The sequence below is a fragment of the Sceloporus undulatus genome, chromosome 6, assembly GCF_019175285.1.
Source record: "Sceloporus undulatus isolate JIND9_A2432 ecotype Alabama chromosome 6, SceUnd_v1.1, whole genome shotgun sequence".
Classification (NCBI taxonomy): Eukaryota; Metazoa; Chordata; class Lepidosauria; order Squamata; family Phrynosomatidae; genus Sceloporus; species Sceloporus undulatus.
In genome coordinates, this window is record NC_056527.1 from 147,343,637 (window position 1) to 147,360,541 (window position 16,905).

At 44.9% G+C, this 16,905-nt stretch overlaps 1 protein-coding gene across 2 annotated transcripts in view; it reads right to left on the minus strand.

Moving 5' to 3' along the window:
• Positions 1–16,905, minus strand: part of ADAM10 (ADAM metallopeptidase domain 10) — a 48,248-nt gene that overhangs the window by 4,773 nt on the left and 26,570 nt on the right. For both annotated transcript variants that reach the window (XM_042471379.1, XM_042471380.1), the window contains exons 7-14: positions 16,536–16,628; positions 15,538–15,721; positions 13,503–13,666; positions 11,641–11,824; positions 10,365–10,515; positions 9,332–9,515; positions 8,640–8,748; positions 7,722–7,942 (exon numbers count right to left, since the gene is read on the minus strand). In XM_042471379.1, coding sequence (XP_042327313.1) covers positions 7,722–7,942; positions 8,640–8,748; positions 9,332–9,515; positions 10,365–10,515; positions 11,641–11,824; positions 13,503–13,666; positions 15,538–15,721; positions 16,536–16,628 — 1,290 coding nt within the window. The remainder of the gene's footprint in view (positions 1–7,721; positions 7,943–8,639; positions 8,749–9,331; positions 9,516–10,364; positions 10,516–11,640; positions 11,825–13,502; positions 13,667–15,537; positions 15,722–16,535; positions 16,629–16,905) is intronic.

Genomic DNA, 16,905 nt, shown 5'->3' on the forward strand with positions numbered 1-16,905 from the left:
TTCAGGCAGTCCCTGATGTTGCTGGGTCTGCCTGATCGCTCCCTCCTTAACTGTACATAACTGGAAGTTGGGCAAACAGCACTCAGTGCTGCACTACAGCAATTCAGAGACTGTGCAGCAAAAGCTACTTAAAGAGAAGTAACCCAATTATTGTGGGTTTGCGGGCAGGGGAACCACATTTCTTCTATACACTCTCTGGCTTTAACTCAGTTTTAATTTCAGCTGAATGCAAAAGCAGCCATTAATGAAATTATCCTCACAAAAAGTAAGCTGCCTTCAGCTTGGGCTAATCTGGAGACACACAGAGAGGAATATTAACCAGCACTGGGAATGGCCAGACTTAATGGCTCTCTCTGTGTGTATGTGGATGCATGAGATACACAGAATCGTTTTTGATGAGTGGCAAAGGTAAGTTGGCATAGGTAAGGTGAGTCCACCCTACCAAATTCCAAGCAACAGAGTACAGTCTGGTATGACAAAACATACAGGCCCCAAAAGGTCTAATATTTCACCAGCAATTATATTTGCCAGACTCAGTCTAAGATGGGGAGAGGTACTGTAAGCAAGGTAGGAAAATGAAATGACTCAACTATTAGCAGCGTACAAGCCTGAAATGTAAACAGCAGTAGCTGCAGTGAATTCAAGCTTCTGAAATCAGAGAGCACCCAAAACCAAAAAAAATGAAAACATCTACCCATAACCATTTACTGCACACAAAGCTAAGAACTGCTGAGGAAGAGCTAACAGCATGACCTGGCTCCCATGCGGCCTCATTAGACGGAGCACAGGCATGGAGGCTGGCTGGACACCAGGCAAGACAGAATGGACCCAGCAAGCGCAAGTGCGCAGGAATGGAAAGAAAGACTGGGGGAGACACCTGGACGAGAAGAAGCCACCAGCCAGGATGAAGCAGGGGCAAGGAGTTTCACCTGATTAATAGGGAAAGCATCAGCCCCTCGGAGTTAAAGGACACAGGCAAAGGTCTTGTCTCTGGACGATGCACTTTATCAATAACAAGAAGTCAAAGGCTTTCATGGCCGGCATCCATATTTTTTTGTGGGTTTTTTGGGCTATGTGGCCATGTTCTAGAAGAGTTTATTCCTGACGTTTCACCAGCCACTGAGCTTGTGTTACACATATGGAATTTAAATTTCTCAACCTGGGAATTCCCATTAATTTACTCTGACAAAGCCCTGTAATGGGAACAATTTCTTTTCATTTCAATTTGGCCATATTCTCTTTTGCATTCTGAAAGGGGGAAAATCCAACAGCACTCACAAGGAAAGCTATTGCAAAGTCTTCTTATCATAACACTGTTGTTTTCCCTATTTGCACAACACTTAATAGTCTCTGGTACACAATTATGCTAATTTCCATACAAAGACCGAGATCCTACGTTGGAAGGGCCCCATGCAGCTGCCATTTTTCCATGGAAAAAGGAGGGAGGAGAAGGCGATTCAGACCATGGAGAAGCAGCTGGCTGCAGTTCGGTCTGTGGCGGGGGAATGAGGGTGCCCTCCTCTCAAATGGAGTGTGCCCCCATTTTCCTTGTTCCTAGAGCCCAGAGAAACCAGGCCCTCACAGACTGAATCCCCTCCCTTGCCTCTGTTCCTCCCCACCCCATAGGAAGGAACAGCAGAGGCCCCTTGTGGCGCTTGACAATCATCAGGTGTGGAAGGGTTTTGCGTGGAGCACAAGGACAACAGAATAGCCTAAAAACGAACGTTGGTACTTACCCATGATACGTTCATTTCCAGCAGACAAGGGTCCTAACATCCTGTATTCTGGGTTAAGCTACTCCTATTCGCTCCTGTAGGCAGAGACAATAAACAAAAGACCAGCCCCCTATATAGGGAGGAGCTAGCCCCCCTGGGCCTCAGTCAATAACAAGCCAAGCGAGTAGTAATGTACATCAAGGAACTGAACTTTAATAACATCAGCTAAGGGTTAACTAGAACACCTTAGAAAAACTAGTCCAAGAACAAACAAGAACTCAGAAAACCAATCCAGCAACAAGAAGAACAAAGCAGGTCCACCAACAGGCAGGCAGGGTTGGAGGCCGCAGGCAGCACCCGAGTGGGCAGGATGTTAGGACCCTTGTCTGCTGGAAATGAACATTCGTTTTCCCAGCAGACAGGTCCTAACCTCCTGTATTCTGGGATTTACAAAAGCCCTCTTGAAGCGGGAGAGAAGTGCTGCTAGGAGACTGTGGCCCCTGACACAATCTGTTGGTGGACTATCCTTCGAAATGACGCCTCAGCAGACTCAGACATGTCCAGTTTGTAATGTCTTATGAAGGTCGAATGCGATTTCCATGTGGCCGCCCTGCAAATTTCTGACAGGCTTCAAAAATTGCCCAACTCCATGTAGCAGACTATTATCAACCTAGAGCAGTGGTTCCCAACCTGTGGGTCGGGATCCCTTTGGGGGTCGAAGGACCCTTTTATGGGAGTCGCCTAAGACCACTGGAAAATATCTATTTAATTACAGTTATGAAGTAGCAAGGAAAATAATTTCATGGTTGGGGGTCACCACAACATAAGGAACTGTATTAATGGGTCGCGGCATTAGGAAGGTTGGGAACCACTGACCTAGAGGAAGGCTGAGGGGCCTCCTGGCTGAATGAACTGCTTATTAAGGAGTCATGAAAAGGGGACAGAGGGCTTGACAAGGATAGCCCTCTGGTATTCTAATTTCGAGGAGAGAATTTTCTCCACAAAAAGGATCTGTCAAAGGAAAATAAACCTAAATTTTAAATAGTATAGTGGGCCCTCAATATGTACTGGAGTTGGATTCAGGACTTTGCATGGATACCAAATCCATGGAAGCTCAAGTCACATAAGATATAATAGCATAGTAAAATGGAGTCTCCTATATAAAATAGTAAAATCACAGTTTGGTGTTGTTGTTTTCTGTTTCTGTTTTTTTTTAAATACACACACACACACAAGCTGTGGGCATACAGGTGGCTGGTGTAAGTCTCTATATAGAGCAGTAGGGTATATTAAATCCGAGCACATGTGTTGGCAGAAAACAAGGCATAGGTGCTAGGAAGTCCATTTTCCCAGCCTCACAAGGCAGTGGACAATGGTGGTGTTTGGACCAGACCTTGACATGAAAACCCAGTCAGGGATAAGACACTCATCCACACAGCAGCTAACCATATAACAATAAAATCCTAGGCGGGTTACACACCGCCATTTAGTACGTATTCTATACGTACTAGGGTTAGGAAGGGGCGGTGCTTCCGCACCCCCCTAACCCTAGTACGTATAGAATACGTACAAGATGGCGGCGCCCTGTTCATACGGGCGCCACCATCTTTACGTATCGGACGCTGTGTGTCCGGACATCGCACGGTGCCTATGATGTCGCGAGTCCACCCCAGGCGCCTCGCGACGTCATAGAGGCGCCACAAAAAGAAGCTCCAAAATGGAGCTTCTTTTTTCCTCCGCGCGGCAGCTGAACAGTGTGGCTGCTGCGGCTCCCTCACGGAGCAAATGGCACCGGCGGGAGACCACCTCAAAGTGGTGGTCTGTAACCCGCCCTAGAATCATGGAGTTGGATGAGACCACAAGGGCCATCAAGTCCAACCCCCTGTCATGCAGGAAATCACAATCAAGGCATGCCCAACAGTATGCAAAGGAATCTTGTAGTAAAAGAAAGAGATTGGCAGCATGAACCTTCATGGCCTTGAGCCCAATTCATCAAATAAATCAGGGGTTGGCAACCTCCGGCCTGTGGGCCGGATGCAGCCCGCAGAGGCCTTTCAGCCGGGCCTTGCACAGTCCTGCTGCTGCCGCCGCTTGCAGCTTTTCGCCGTTCCAGGCACCGCCATTTTATTTCTCAAAATGGCGCTGAAGTCTCACGCGACCTTTCTCTAGGTTGCTCGAGACTTTGCTGCCATTTTGAGAAATAAAATGGCAGCTTCGTAGAGGCGAAGTCTCACACAACCACGGAAAGGTCGCACGAGACTTCGCCGCCATTGGCGGCGGCCTGTAGGAGGCCCGTTGCGGTGGCCGGGGCCCTGCAACAGGGCTCTGGCGGCGGGCCTCTGGGAGGCCCGATGCCATTGCTGGGGCCGTCCAACAAGGGGCCTCTAGGACTTTTTTGCTGGTCTCTGACGGGGCCTGGGGCCCCGTTAGGGCCAGCAAAGAGGAGGAGGCCTCCAGCACTGGCAGCCCCCACTGGCTTTTTTGCCGGCCTCTGTCAGGGGCCGGCAAAGAGGGGGAGGCCTCCAGTGCAGGCAGCCCCCGCCGGCTCTTTCCCAGCCTCTGACAGGGCCTGGGGCCCCGTCAGGGGCCGGCAAAGAGGAGGAGGTCTGGCCCCCGGAGGGTGGAAGCTCCGCCCCGGCATGTGGCTCCACCCCCAGAGGGTGGAAGCTCCACCTCGGCACGCAGCCCCGCCCCCGGAGGGTGGAAGCTCCAACCCCTGGCTTCAGCCCCCCAGTTGTCTGAGGGATAGCAACCCGGCCCCCCGGCTCAAAAAGGTTGCCTACCCCTGATATAAATGATAGACCTTGTCACAACCAAACCAGGGAGCAGTTGAATGGTAAGCCCATCAGCAGGCGTTCTTATTTAAAAATGTAACTATCTAGACAAGGTAAGAGGCAATTGTGCTCTTTGTGGCAGACCCTTCAGGGCTCTACAGGATGTCTGAATGGGATTTGAAGCAACTTCTCAGCAGAAAAAAAACTGAGTTTATGTTTTAAAACACTCATGGGGGAAGGGAGGTTTCTCCCAGGATGTGGAGGAAGCTGTTTGTTTGTTTTCTGATTAAGATTTTTTCTTAACCACCTGTATTAGTGAGAACCATCTCATGGAAGAAACTGTATTGTTAAAGCTTATGCTCTTAATGAGAAGTGATATGGCTGATACCAGTTTGCACAGGGGAGGGAACCATGTGCTCATCTTATGTCTTAGGCTGTTCCAGCTAAGGCAAAAAGGCTCTGGCCCTAATGGAGGCAGGGATGGAGGCCCATGAGGAGGGAAGAAAAGTCATCACATGGCTTTTATGGCTAGCCCTCTCCCTAGATGACTTACTTTCCAAGTATCTTCTCTGCCCTGGTAAAAAGGAGAGGAGGTGAAACAAAAGAGCACAACTCAAACCTCATGGGCTAACAGTAATAAAATGAACACCAGAAAAAGTTAACCAGTATCTCTTGAAATCTGAGCCCCCAGACCTGTTGCTGTGGGGGCTCTCCCCTCCTTTATTTGCCCCATCAAGGGAGGCTGCCTGGGCAATGGCTTCTTCCAGGCACCGAGGAAACTGCTCTTAAGTTAGCAGTGACTGAAGACCATTTGTAACCATGGGTAGATAGCTGCATATGGCCTGTAGTGTAGCCCTGATATTCACAGGGCATTTTGTTTTATTTATGTTTGAAACAGCCCCAACTTCAAGCTGGGGTTTAGAAGCTTAGCCCTTTCAATCTCTGGCAGGCTTTATAGTAACCTGGCTGCATGATAGAAGCTGGCTTGGTCCTCAACTCCCTTAACACTTGCATAGGTAGCTGGGAAGGGCAGAGGGGCTGCTGTGGGACATGGCTCCCCATTTACTTGAGGTATGTCTGTATCCTGAGAAAGGATAATCTCTGATGGAAAGGAGAGGCCAAGTGCTCCAGCTGCTCTCTCAAGAGTGCCACAGTTCAGGGCAACCAAACACAATTGGTGAAGGGAACTCTCCACCCATGATACAGACAACTGGTTTCCCCCTTTTTTGTTGTTGTAATTTTTGAGGAGGGAACACAGGAGGATTTGTATCCATGTGCTCTCAAAGAATCCTTGGGTTGGAAGAGACCCCAAGGGCCATCCAGTCCAACCCCATTCTGCCATGCAGGAACTCTCAATCAAAGCATAACTGATAGATGGCCCTCCAGCCTCTGTTTAGAATTGGGTGGCAGAGGCCATGCTCTCTCTGGGGAGGACATGAAACCATTTTGTGCTTTTTGTGGGATGCTCTGTGGCAGCCAAAAAAGACCATTTTAGAGTCAGAAGCTTCAGCTCCTGCTGGGCCAAGTCTAGCTTCCTTTACAGCCATGTGGCTGTACAACATAGAGAAGTCCTCTGCCTCCTTACACACCATCTCATTATAAGAATTCAAAAGGAATGTGCAGGAGCCCTGGCAACACCACCATGTGAAGAAGGGGGAGACCAAGGGTTTTTGCCCCCATCTGCCCTCCTGGCAGAGTCCCAAACCTTAGGCATAGTGCCTGCAATGGCCATGGCAGAGGCCTCATGGCAATGCCTGCCCTGAGTGAGGGCATTAGATCTGGCAATGGTGGCTGGATAGAGAGGGCCCCTGGTACTCACCATTCTCCTGTATCTTCTGGCTGGCTTGCCTCTCTGACCTTGGCCCTGTTTCAGGCTGGCAGAAGTGATGCAAAGAAATCCTTTGCCATTGCTTTTGGCTGGCCTGTCCTCTGAACCCTGACCCTAATGGGCTGGGCTGAGATGATGAGATGTTTCCATAACTTCTAGCCAGTTTCCTCACTGATCCCTGGCCCTAAACGGGCTGGGCAGAGGTGATGTGGAGAAACAGAGACATGGAGGGGATACCCCTCACCATCTGTTCCCACGGCTCCCATGTGCTGCAATGCTGTTTACAGAAATCTCCTGTGCTCCCACCATGAAAGGGGGGCAGCTTTGGAGGAGAGGGAGATTCATGGGCAAAGCCAAGACCTTTCTCCAATCCTGGGAGCCCTTGCCATATTAAGCCTTTCTTCATGCTTCCAAGGCATCAAGAGAAAACGAAGAGAAGAAAAGGACTGGTGTGGCTGTAGTGAAGAAGTTGCAGAGCAACAATGAGTCTCCCTCTGAAGCCAGCTCCCTCTGTTGAGCCGGCAGACCCTGAGCTAGGGAAGCCTAAGCTAAGAATTACCCTTAACCGGTGGTCTTGGGGTCCTCTGCCATAGCCACCACCAAGGAAGGGGGGAAAGGCAGGAGAGAGGAGAAGAAGGGAAGGCCAACAAAACTCTCAAACCGCTTTCGGAGAAAGGAAAAACTTCGCTGGCTTGAAGAGACACATCCTGCTAGGAGCGTAGGCAGGAACAAGACTGAGGCCCAAGGGGGCTAGCTCCTCTCTATATAGGGGGCTGGTCTTTTGTTTATTGTCCCTGCCTACAGGACTGAATAGGAGGAGCCTAACCCAGAATACAGGAGGTTAGGACCCTGTCTGCTGGGAAAAGGGTCTTGCATATATATAAGTTGCAATTTACATACACAGAGATCACTAACAGGATGCTGGCCAAAACGCATGTGCAACGTCCCACAACTTGTCTTGTGAAAACTAGGACAAATTGTCACTATGTTGTCACTTCTTTTACATGAAGCTCATTAATGTTTGAAACATTATCTTCACCCAATGAAAACTGGCATATATGAATCTTGGGGCAAAATAATCACAAAGGAAGACCGGCAGGGAAAAAACACAACATATTTGCTGGGCTAGCAAATGCTCCACTTGGGACAAACTAGATTTCCATTCAACATCCTTGTGAATCTCGCACTTACCCCCCCCCCTAAATATTACATACAAAGAAATAGTTGCTGTGATGTTGTGAAATGCCCTATGTCTTTTTGATAGCACAATACCAACCTTTCATGGTAACATTTTGTGATAGCTAATATTTTAAAACCCACCTATACAAAACTGAAAGAAATCTTACAAAATCAAATTTTTAAAATTTTAATTCATTGCTTAGTGCAAGAGACTCTTAAACTTACCACTATCCACTCCGCAATGTTTTCATACAGCTCTGGATTGAAAATGGCCTTCTTTAGTCTGGCCAGGGGACCGTCAGCATCCACCAACCGGCACCTCATGAAGACATCACAGTAACCCTTGAAATCATTGCAGGGTGACCCAGGCTGTAGCGTAATGGTTTTGTGGTTGAAGTATTCCTTCCAGGCATCAGAGCCTGTACTTGCACATGTCTCTGGACGCACTGGATAAGTCAGAAATTAACAGAGGATGGATGTTATTTTTTGGAAAAGCAATAAAATCAGATGCCTAGGGAGTGAGTCTTGAGTAACTGAAGAGGTCTCAAAGTGGGATTAAGCCAAACACTGAAAGGGTTACCCTGACTGCAGTTACCTTACACACCTTCAGTTTTCACTATTGCTGGTCTGATACCAGTATGAAAATATTTCAACTTGCATACAGTCGGCCCTTCTTATACATTGATTTTTTTACACAGTTTGAACATGTCCCAAAAAAGTATAAATTTCAAATATCAAACCTTGATTTTTTTTTTTAATAAGGGACACCATTTTAGTGTGTCATTATATTTAATGGGACTTGAGCATACACAGATTTTGTTATACACGGGGGATCTTGGAACCAAACACCAGCGTGTAACAAGGGTCCACTGTCCTGAGCATCTGTGAAATCTGTGTTTTATGCTACTCATCTCTGACTGGAATCTGATGGTTAGGGCAAATTAACATTTTAGAAAGATCAATAACCAAATTAATGGAGAATGCTGCAGTAGTAGCTCTGGAGTAGTGAGAAATCTGCTCCCCTATCTACCCATTGGTTAATTCCTTTGTTGTTCCTCAAAAGTTTACTAAACAGAGGATGGTGAAACTGGAGCTTTTGGATCCAAGCTTGCTAGCTTAAGGTTTCAGTGGAACAGGGCTTACTTTTTTCCATGCAACAGACGTGGCATAACTCTTTGTCGTCCTTGGCATCAGTGCTAGCACATGTACATTCCTCCAAACGATACCTCTCACAGATGGAGCCGGCACATTGCTGGGAAGGAAGCATACAACTATTAACCAAATAGGTTTTGTTTTAACCACACTTATGCACAGTCATTCATATCACAAGGAAACTGCAGAATACTGTATTACTACAATGGTATTTTGAAATTTCTGGGTACAAAAACAATCCTTTTCCCAGACTGGAAACAAAATGAAAAGTTCTTAAATTGACTGGACCTCAAAGAAACACTTTAGAGAATCCAAAGAAAGAAGAGGATGCTGAGAACTGGATGCACCTCAGCAGTGCACCAGCTTTGCTCTAAGGGACCTTGCTCCAAGTTGAGAAAGTTTTCTGAGTCTTCAAAAATTAAGCAGGGCAGTTGAGCTAGTGGAACACTCCACTCTTCCAATACAGGCCAGGTAAAACCAAAGCCAGTCAGTAGGAAGCCTGAGCATACCATTGCCATATGACTTATTAACATAAGCTAGGAGTTATAGAGGGTGAGCCAATCTGAGTATATGGTGCTTTTTACCATGGGGGCAACACTACTTGCTCCAGAGCAGAACTATGGAAGTTAATGTTCACCTTTCCTTTAGCTTTTCTGCAAAACCAATCTAGGAAGAAGACTTACGCCATTTATGCAAACTTGTGTGTTTCTGTTGCACTCTGTCAAGTTAGGCTTAGGTGCAGATGTTGGACAGAAAGAAGACGTTCCGTTGCACCTTCCTTCCTCCGCACACTCAGAATCATTCCGGCACTTTGCCCCTGAACCCTTGAATACACAATACGGCGTACAACAGGGGCCTTGGCTGGGACTAAGAAGGAGAAAGAGAATAGACTGAAGGCACATCACTCCAATGGGTTCCACCACTCAGGACCTTGTGCTGCACATCAGCATGAAAACAGCCCAGAAGCCTACTTTGCCTGTAAGCATGCGCTGGAAAGGTCCAGGGATGGGGGTAAGCTAAATGAGCTCTTTTTAACCACTTTGTAACATTTGCAATCAGTTTCAGTTTTTAGCTTCACTCAAAAACTTTAGAAATCGACATTAAAAAGAGCAGTGCCTTCTAATACTGTATACGAGTGTTACTAAGAGCACTCCCTTCTTATTCAAACTAGTTGCCTTCTCAACAGTCAAAGCAGCAACAACTAAAACAGGTTCAAGAGACCAACAACAGCCCCTACACGAAGGCAAGCAAACAGCTGAGCCCCATGAGCCAAAAACCAAAACACAAGAGATGAAATTCGGACTCCCTCCTTGGAAGGTCAACAGCACAGGGGAAATGAAGCCTGGGAGGAAGGCTCATTCCACAGCCTTGGGGCAAGTGGAGTATAGGCCCTCTCTTCTGACTTCACTTGTTGTTGGAACCTGAAGGGGCAGAAAATAATTGCAACTGACATGGTGCATGGCATCAAGGAGACACATTTGTCACTGGAGGGCTCCTTAAGTCAATCTAGAACTTAAGAAAATGTCTCTTTAAACACTGCCCAAAAACACGCATACGCAGAGAAACGTCAGGCAGGCTAAGGCTTATAAATATCTATGAGTTCGCTTCAAGGCTCTGGACTGGAGTCTCCTTTTCTGATCATGGACACAGCATTGCTAGCCCAACGCTTGGGGGCCACAAGCTCAAAGAGTTTAAAACCACAACAGACATCCGTACCTGCAGTTCTTCCCTGGCCTTAGCTTGCATTTCTTATCTTCTGCCTGGTTTGCATCATAGCAGCACTCGTCCTTACATTGGTCGCTGTAGCCGCAGTCACACTGCTCTCCTTGCTCAACCAGTCCGTTCCCACAGATGGGCTGACCGGATTCTGAAAAGCACCAGATACTTCAAATACCAGGCAGCTATCATGGAAAACATGGATATACATGTACACTGATGACATGAACTGAGATAAATAGGCAAATCCTTCAAAGTAGCCAGTTAAGAGTATCATTCTCTCAGTCCAGGACAGCTGTGGCTATTTATTAGATGCAACAGCATGTTATTCCCTTCAAAAGATGAATTCTGAAGTACCATACAAAGCTTTGTGCCTGAGAGCATGAGGATTTTGTACCTCAGCTTTCTCCTGGTATGTGACCCAGGCAGCTGACACTTTCCATTCCATTGTTTTCTGAATGGCAGCATCGTCATCTTTTGAACCACAGTCCATGCAAAGGGAAACCAAGTACTGTATTCATAAGCTGCTATTAACAAAAGCAATGCATGTTGCACGCCAATTTCTGGAAAAGCTGAACAGCCCCAATCTTAGACTCCATCTCCAACATTTAAAATGAAACAGTGATGCAGACTGAAAGGGCCTAAGCTGAACTCAAACATTCTGTAGAGTACAAAGCTGAACCACCGCACCAAGTCAGACTGAGTAGTGGGCTACTGCTTTCTGCAAAGACTGATAGGACAGGAGCATTGTTTCCTTCAAGCTGAGGGTGGGCATACAACAGGTAGGCTATCTGTGGGCCATTTCTCTCTCAGAAATGGGAGAGGGCTGGCCACAGATTAAGAGCACACTACTAGGTCTCAGCCACTGGGCAAGGAAGACACTTCTCCTAAGTCTGTGTGTCAAGATATGAATATCCTGTTTTTTTGAATGGATGCTTAAGAAGGAGGGGATCGGTTTGCACTGATGTTCATGGAGGATGTGGGGAGGTCAAATAAATGCTCCACTACGCTGTCTGATCCCCCCCAACCAAATTTTATTTTCAAAAGGTCCTTCAATGTGAAGCATTATACCATCCCTTTGAGGACAACAAGCCCAGTTGCCATTAATGGCTTGGTTCTATACTGAATGACAATCTGGTGTGTCCGTCCCGCTGGCACTTTCTTAAAATGAGAAGCTGGGGAATCTCAAAGCTGACAGAATGCCAGAAGGACACCATCTTCCCTTCCTCCCTCTCCTCAAAAAACACTGGAAGGATGAGGCAGAGGATGTACTTACCAACAAAACAATTATTTCTCTTTTTTTCCAGAACTTGACTGATATTTCTAATACTACAGTTAGAGAATTTGTTGTTGTTAAGTTTGTCTCCAGATGTTGCTCTTGCATACATGATGTAATTGCCATTTTCTTTTTGTCCCAGGTTTTTAGACTCTCCTGGAGTGCATTCAGTTCCAGAATCATGCTTGGGGGGGGGGGGGGAGAAAGAAAGAAAGATCTTCAGTTTTAGCTACACAGAATGCTTAATTTTAAAATCATCCTGATGGCAACAGTGTCAGAGTGAGAAATGGGTTCCAAGAAGTATCTCTAGGCTAAGAGGTCAATTGGGGGGGGGGGGGGCTGCTGCAGTACTGCATCCAACTTTCCTGTAATCCACTGAAAAAAATCTCTTCAAACAACATTAATATAAGTACTACTGATAAGCAATGTCATTAATTTGTTTTAATTCAATGGTCTAAACTTACTGTTACTTTAATCACAGTTTATTCATTAGTAACAAACCTGCTATAAAATCCTTGTCTCATTTACATGACCCAAACAACCTCAATAGCAGCTGAAGCCAAATTCATACTTAACTGCAACACATCACTCTGGGAACAGATAAAGCAAAAAACATGTTGTGGGTGTCCAAACCTAACCTAAATATTTTATTTATTTATTTATTTATTTATTTATTTAAGGGATTTATATCTTGCCCTTTTCTCAATAGACCAGAGGATTTTCAGATTTTAACTGGTTTTATATTCCAGCTAAACATGCTGCTCAACACAAAGAGAAGTTAGTATGTTATAAATGTTATACAGCAACATTTATAACATTTTAAAAATTATAACACTGGCATTATAGTTTAAAATATTTACAGATTACACACTGTAAGAAGCAAAGTCAGAAGACAAAGGAAAATTTGGCTCTACACATTATGTGAGAGAGCCTGTGTTACTTACATTGCTTACATTCTGACAAAGTTTGTATAAATACTACACTCTACACATTGATCAGACACGATGGCTGCAGAAGCCTCATCTCACTTTTCTGTTCATTTCACTGAAGCCTGCATAGAATCTATTCTTAGAGAGCCATGCTGAGTCTGTGGTGTGTTATTTCCTACTGATTTATTATTATTTATAACAATAAAAATAACAAATCAACACAACCAGGAAAACCAGATCAGAACAACAACATTGTCAACTAAGCAGTAAAAACACTGCAGAGTCCTTGTTAACATCTATCCTGTAGACATAAAGTTAACACACAGGACTCAGCGGTGTGTGAGTACCAAAACCAAACCATCTAGAAACAAACCAATATGCTCCTCCCGTCACACAGTGAGCAAGGTAAGGTAAGATGAAAGCATCTGCTCTGTTGCAAAAGGGCATAAATTGCACCATGAACTAAGAGGAAATGTGATGCATTAGGCCAATTCTGATTATCTAAGTGAAATGGCAATACAGTGGTACCCCGGGATACGAAATCACCGCCTTACAAAATTTCCGGGTTATGAAAAAAATCCATTAGAAAAAACTGTTTCGGGTTACGTTTTTTTTTTCGGGTTACGAAAAAAATTTTTGGTGCTTTTCGGCGCTTTTTCACACGGAATCGCGGCTTCCAGCGCTAGCGCCTATGGCAATTTCGGCTTGCGAAAGATTTCGGGTTACGAAGGGCTCCACGGAACGGATTACTTTCGTAACCCGGGGTACCACTGTATTTGGTATGCTAAATCTGGGTGTATGAAGTAGTCCAAGTGATCCTCATCAGTTCTACTTAAGTCTAGAGGAGGACAATTTTGACACAAGTCTCAAATGTTCCTGGTCAGCTACAGAAGCTGGACAACCTAGAAATGGAGACTCAGCCCCCATACTTACCGGAGAACCAAAATTATGGCCCACTTCATGCGCAAAGGTGATGTGAGAGACCTTAGGAGGGACGTGGGAGCCATAGTTCTGAACGGTGATGATGCCAGTATTTAAGGATTTCTTTTTGCCATCAGAATAAAGTTTGCTCTTTTCACATATACCACCGGAGCTCCCTGAAATTAAAACCAAAACAACTTTTTAGAAGGAGTTTATTCTAGGCCGATCAGAAAGTTAATGAAAAAATACACATGATCTGCTAGTCAAATGGCACAGTCACAATTAGTTTTATCTCCCAAAGATCTCACCCCTACAGCTGGAATAATTAGCAAGGAGCAACTGTTACAAAGCTGCCAGTGCAAAAGAAATGGTGAGAAAGGAAGGTGTGGTATGCTTTTTTTTTTCTTCAAAATGCCTTCCTCTAGCCTGCTTCCACTGGAAGTTCAAAGGTGAGGCATTACTATACAAGCAGGATTGTACTTATAAGGATTATACTTATGCAAACATTTCATTTTTTGGGAGAATTATAGCAGTATTGTAGCTGGGTATAGTTATACTGCGAGAGCCAGTGTGATGTAATGGTTTGAGTGTTGGACTAGGATCCTGGAGACCAGGGGTTCGAGTCCCTGTTCGGCCATGGAAACCTACTGGGTGACCTTGGACAAGTCACATTCTCTCAGCCTCAGTGGGAGACAAGGGAAAAACCCCTCTGAACAAATCTTGCCAAGAAAACCTAGTGATATGGTGACCCTTAGTCAGAAATGACTTGAAGGCGCATAAAGTCATGCTGCAATTTCAATATATGCTACCCGACATAATCATTTCCTGTGTAGCCCCCAATCTACAAATAAATAAAAATTACAGAGGTTATCAACTAGAATACTTTACATTTTCTTTAAAGTATAGTTCCTATCACCCCATTGTTTCTCTACCACAGGTTGCCAACTACATATACTGTGGGCTTTGCTGCAAATGACTCCAAGACCACTTTCTGGGATAACTTTATTCTGCTGTCATTCAAGCCCCAGGGATATTCTCCCCAAGCACCTTGTCCAGTCCTTGTAGTATTTCTCTATCAGAGTAAGTCAAACCTGTGGTCAAGATGTAGGTTTTAAGACTGGAAGAACCTGGAGGGGGCTGAGCAGGAGTTATCGAGGTCCTCAGAGCTGTGGTTCTTAAGGGCTGTAATTCTTCCAAGTGCCTCAGTTCAAGTGCTGAAATAGCACTTTGCTTTTCCAAAGTACTTAGGCTAAGAATATCTGCTTATCTCAGCAAGCTGAATGACTCATTCTTTGGAGGATATTTACAGACATACTGTACTTTGGGAAGTTTGGGTTGAAACCGCAGAGACTAAAATACCAGTTAGACAAGTCACACCCGCTGCCAAGGTACCAGAGTTCTTGAAAACTGTCTTGCCTAAGATGAAACTCCTAAGTCAACCAGAGTTCTCTTGTGAGGTTCTGACCTACACAATAATGGAAAATCTGCCACATAAAAACAGAAGCAGCACTATTTTTATCAGACCTTTTAAAAGATGAATAAATAACATAGCAATTTCACCCAATCCTTGCGACTAAATAATTCACATGCTTCCAAATGAACTGAACCACACTTTTAACATAATAATAATAACAATAACAAAAATGTCAACTTTGAGATTGGTCATTTTGCCTCCCTGTTCTATGTCTATGGCCCAGTTTCCTGGATGTGAAATACCCTGTAATTATCATCAGAAGAACAATCTAATATTGTTATTAAATTCACAGAAGTCTTAATTTCTTCAGATGAGATTCTCTGCTTCGAGGCAAACTTCCCAAAAGACACCTGGATACAAACGCAAACAAAGGAAGGTGCCTTGTAGCGCATCAATCACTTGTTCATCTAGCTGTGTCTTTTGCTGACACCACTTTCATGATGCCTCAAGCCCAGAATGCCAACTGGAAGCAGTGCAGGCAAAAGTCTCTCTCAGCCTTGCCAATAAAGAGTTCTATAGCGGAGGTGTCTCCACACTCCCTGAAGCAAAATATTTTAAATAAGGTTCATTTACCTGAAGGCGCTCCAACCCAGGCCAAGCCAAGGACTCCATCATCAAAGTCACGATCAGTAAACACATAGGCCAAGCAATAGTCATCGTGATTCTGTTCAGAATTGAGTTCCAGAAACTTCTCCACACCAATGTTTGGAAATCGGAAGGGATTAGAAGGGTCTTTGTCATCTTGAGTAGTGTTGATCTGAAAGAAAGACAGTTCTGCATTGTTAGACATTTCATATTACAAATCAATGCCTTAAAAGGCTGATTCACACATATATCATAGGCATTACTCGACTGCACTGCTCTGTGCTGACTCACACCACATAGACTGACTCATAGATGAATGGGGTAAATGGCACCCATTGAAAAGCAATGAGAGGAGATTTGAGAACGGCAGTTTTTTGATCAGCAAGACAGGCAAACTGCAGCTTGATGTACAGCCCTTAAGTGAGAAATCCTCTGCCTGGACAACTGTAATGGAGACATGAAACAAAGGCCACCCAGATGTTCTCCAGCTTTGCCTTCATAAATTTAAGTAACAGCGATCTCAGACAATGTGCTCTTATATTTGGGGGACCAACTGAGCGAAAAGCAAGTAGGCCTAATGATCAAGGAGAATGTAGAACTGGCTTTGCAATAAACAGTCATTTTGTAAGTAAAAATAAGTAAACACAATTTACTAGATTGCAAAATATCTTCTTCTACTAGCCTCTGGGGGACTGGAAGAGGAGAGACAGGGGGCTCTGCCTGTCACATTTCTACAATGGACAGAGGCTTCTCTGTGCTGACAGCTCAGGTGGCTGGATAAAAGACAATGCTTTAAAAAAATTAATGGATGTTTAAACACTGTCAAGTGTAGACATGGAGAGCAAGAACTGATATGAACAGCAGTCATGGAGCGCCAGAAGAGATCACATGCAGCAGAAGCTCCCTTTATTTAAAAAGGGGCTGTTGGGTCAGCCCTGAGTGAAGAGAAACAGAAGGCCTCAAAGTTAAGTTACCAGGATACTTACTCTTATTCTTTTCACCATAAAACTGATGTTTCGGATTCCTGAGAAATCTGTTGACTGGTAAATTGTGTCAATAGCTTTAACATGGCTGGATATCTAAAAAAGAGAAGATGGTAAAAGCTCTAGATGTTTGCACAATCTTCTCTGGGTACACACAGGACCTCATTGCCTAATAGCAAGAAGCCCTTTGGTTCTCATTTACTCTTAAGAGGGGAAAGGCTCTCTGGACATGCAGGCTGGGAAACATTGCAGCTTTAGCTAAGGATGCCCTGGAACTTTTGCACAAACTCTCCTACTGAGCCATGGGGCTATTTGCATTCATCTCAGCAATTTTCCATTTCCCTCCCACAACACCAACTCGGACATTTACTAC